Below are 3,589 nucleotides of genomic sequence, written 5' to 3' on the forward strand. Positions count from 1 at the left end.
GACTTCGGTGCTAACGCTAACGGAACACGGTATCCAGTAAGCTAGAGCTACAAGCTCGGGAATAAAAAAAACAACCAACTCGCCTCGTCTCTAAATCGAGACAAAGTTTTTAATAGCCGATGACAGTGGCCTAAACCGGATACAAGCCGTAACCCGGCAACCAAACGGAAGCAGCATGAGGTCCTGGAACAGGCTGATGAGGCCCGTAAAACAAAAGTTTTGCAACACATTCGACACAAAACACTCCACGGCAGCAAAAGCGTCGTAGAACCAGAAAGGGTAACAGCGGTCCTGTGGGCGGACTTGAGCTTTAGCTCACTCCCGGCCCTTGCTAGGGGTATGTCTAATCGTATTGAACACATGCCATCGTAAGCTTCGTAAGCGGTAAGATGAACCTTAGCTAAGGGAACCGCAACCCCCCCGGGGAGTAAAGCGTACCATGGTGTGTATCGATGGCCCGCTGGCATCAGAAGATGATGAAAGCAATAAACTGCTCTGTGATCTCTGGCTCTGGGAACTGGTTTTTGAGGTGCCGTACGCTGCTACACCCAGCTCCGAGATGTACGCACAAAAAACAGAAGGCGAACAGAGAAAAGGGATCTCAAAAGTACGGTGTACAGTGGCGGTGGAAGGATCAGTTGCCAACATGCCACATATAATGCTTCATTAGGGAGAGGATTAAAAGTTTGACGCATCAGCTCATAGACGACACCAACGTTCACCATAAGCGATAGCGACTCTTCTGACGACACCACCGCGCTGGTGTAAAAACGGGAACCGAACGAACGAGACGAACTCGTAAGCCATAAAGTAACGTATGCCAATGGCGTATGGCTTGGTTACTGAAAGCCAAGGGCGCCAATCGACTGTTCGGTGGCCCTTTTGCCACCGACAAACAGTGACTAGAGAGAGCAAGGCATCAGTAGAATGCAATTAGCTTATCGTACCAGCGATTGACGGTATGAGGTTACAATGGATTACCTTCTTTATTATTTACGCTTGAGTTGGATGTTGGAAAATATTGGAAGCGGGAAGATTGATAACTTCTGTAAACTAATTAATCTAAACTAATGATAATTTAGAAGCTCTACTTTCAAACACTCGGCAATTCCGATGATAAGTCAACTATCTCTGAAGCTAGACTTTGATCCAGAACAAGCCAAGGCCAAGACCAGAGCTACCAATAGCTACCAATAACAGCATTGGTTAATTATTCAAATCAACTTCCATTTCTCACGAAGCGCCTCCATACGGTGAGGGATCGATGGGCCTGATACTGATGATGATTACATGAATACTGATAAGCTATACATCATCTCCACGACTAGCGAGCTGCTTACCATAATCGATCGATCTGTCTGGTGGACCCGGGTCCGGAAACCCTAGCGAGAAAATTTTGCGGCGGGTTTACGTAGTCGGACAGGGAAATGAAAACAAACCGCACGAGATGGATCAGAGCGAAACCGAGACCGAGATATGATGCGAAGCACATACGTCGTGCGTTCCCACACACACCGCGGCACATCGCTACGAAGGTAAACATCAATCAAAATGCCGATGCTTGGGAATCCTTAAATCCGACTATCTCCGGCTGAAGCCGGATCCCATCTTCCATTGCCACCGCCAACGAAGGATCTAACATAATCGAGTTTCACGGTTGAATTGAATCCTGCAAAACATTGGTCCATTTGCATTCATTTGCATAGAGGCGCGTAGGTGAGGTCGTCGATTGGGGGTCGATGTATTAAGGGGAGGTGTAAAGTGTGTGTGTTTGTGTGCGTTGTTTTGTTCTCAGAACTGTCTGGCAGACACAACAAAGCTCAATGCACTTACTGTATACAATTAGCGTATACATCTTGTGGTCTACGCGTTTAGAGTAAAAAACAATGTGTCTCTTCGACACTATGACGCGACGGCGTCGACCGTGACAGGACTCGAACCTGCAATCTTCGGATCCGAAGTCCGACGCCTTCTCCATTAGGCCACACGGCCTGTTGGTTATCGGAGACAGTCATTTTGAATAAATTAGATTAACTAATTACGTCGCTTTTAGTATTCCAATTGTTTTATGCACTTGAGCAATGTTATGCCTAACCATTACAATTCAACTACTTATCACTAACTACAAGACAGTCACTTCTTTGTACTGTAGTAATAGCACGACTTAACTAAACCTTAACATTTGAGATAGTTTCATTAATTAGATATTAAATCATACCATTTGTTGATAATAATCCCAATTCGTCCATCACGTATCGATCTTAGCAAAAAAAGCATTACTTAAATCGATCGTTTATGAGCATCAAACAAAACGAATTTTTTTGCAGCATTACAATGATGGAAGCATTGCTTATCACTGTTCTCGATGACCGGCACAAAACTGACAGTGAATTCATTGGTTTTCCATCGGCATCGAAATGAAAGCCCAAGACGTTCACCCACCGGAAGCGTCTCAAAAAAGAAAAGCAAGAAAGTGGCATGAGCTTTCACATTGCGCGCACAGGAAACACACAACTGGTACAGCTCACGGGCGTGCTGTGCTTCCGTTTTTTTTTGCCATCCGGCCAATCGCAACAAAAACGCAAATTACTCTGGGAAATTCCTAAACGAAATAGAAACGACAGATCGAGGCAATGATTGCTCGCTGGTGAGAAAGGGAACGCTTTTTTTGTTCTCCGATTCGCCGTCTGATAAGCAATGGAAGGAAGAGAGGATGAGGGCTGTGGAGAAAGCGAGAAAAAACTAATTAAAACAAGATGTTACAGCGCAGCACTCATTGCATCTCTTCCTCGCTTCTCGCTTCTTTTCTGCCATCACAATGATGATTCGGCATTCGGTTTCATAACGCTTTTCTTGTTCTGTTTCTGAAAAGAAAACAATGTTTTTGGGAGCATCCGGACTGGAGCAAAGCAGGAAGGAAAATGGAAAGAAAATGAGCTTCATTCGAGTGTAGCAGCGCCCGTCCTGTCACAACATTGAAGACAATTCCGCTATTCGCCATTTTTTTCCGCGACGAATCAACAGTCGCAGTAAGCGAGAGGACAAAAAAAACTCTCTTAAAGCGAATTGCTAGACGCTGGTGCTGGTGACTGACGGACGTCACGTTGGTTGGAAGTTGGTTGGTGCCCCGTGTGTACACAAATCACTTCAGGAATCACCGATTCCTGATCCCCAGTGACTTGACATCTGTTGACATTCTGTTGTGTTCACGGCGCCTCCTGCCCCCACAAGGAGTGAGGAAATACAGGAGCGTCGTTTCTTTCTATTTATCTTGGAGCCAACCAACACATCCAGGAGGATTGGGCGTGATTTTTGGAATCACAATTGTAGTCGGCGGAAGAAATGGAAAGAAATTGCTGCCGCTTCTTATCCAGTCGCCGAGGACTTATCTGTCGAGCATGAAATTGATAATGCCTTGAGCGAACCTGAGCGACCTGAGGGATGCCGGGGGAGGGTTATGCGGGATGCGTAGCGTAGGAGAACGCACGAAGGTTAAAAGCTAACAAGACATGACATCACTTCTGGGCAGGACCTGTTTGACCTGCGACCTGAGAGGATGGTGCGTAATGGTGGCATTTCCTGGTGTGGA

At 45.9% G+C, this 3,589-nt stretch overlaps 1 protein-coding gene and 1 non-coding gene across 2 annotated transcripts in view; both read right to left on the bottom strand.

The window, feature by feature from the left end:
- Positions 1 to 1,553: 1,553 nt before the first annotated feature.
- The window catches only part of LOC125953795 (uncharacterized), a gene marked incomplete at its 5' end in the record, with an annotated part of 43,208 nt that continues 41,172 nt past the window's right edge, over positions 1,554 to 3,589 (bottom strand). The window contains one exon of the mRNA XM_049683575.1: positions 1,554 to 1,669. Within this exon, the coding sequence (XP_049539532.1) occupies positions 1,572 to 1,669 (98 nt within the window). The remainder of the gene's footprint in view (positions 1,670 to 3,589) is intronic.
- On the bottom strand, positions 1,920 to 1,992 carry Trnar-ucg (transfer RNA arginine (anticodon UCG)). The gene has a single exon. It is a non-coding gene; the product is annotated as a tRNA-Arg (tRNA).

The sequence above is a fragment of the Anopheles darlingi genome, chromosome 3 (assembly GCF_943734745.1).
Source record: "Anopheles darlingi chromosome 3, idAnoDarlMG_H_01, whole genome shotgun sequence".
Classification (NCBI taxonomy): domain Eukaryota; kingdom Metazoa; phylum Arthropoda; class Insecta; order Diptera; family Culicidae; genus Anopheles; species Anopheles darlingi.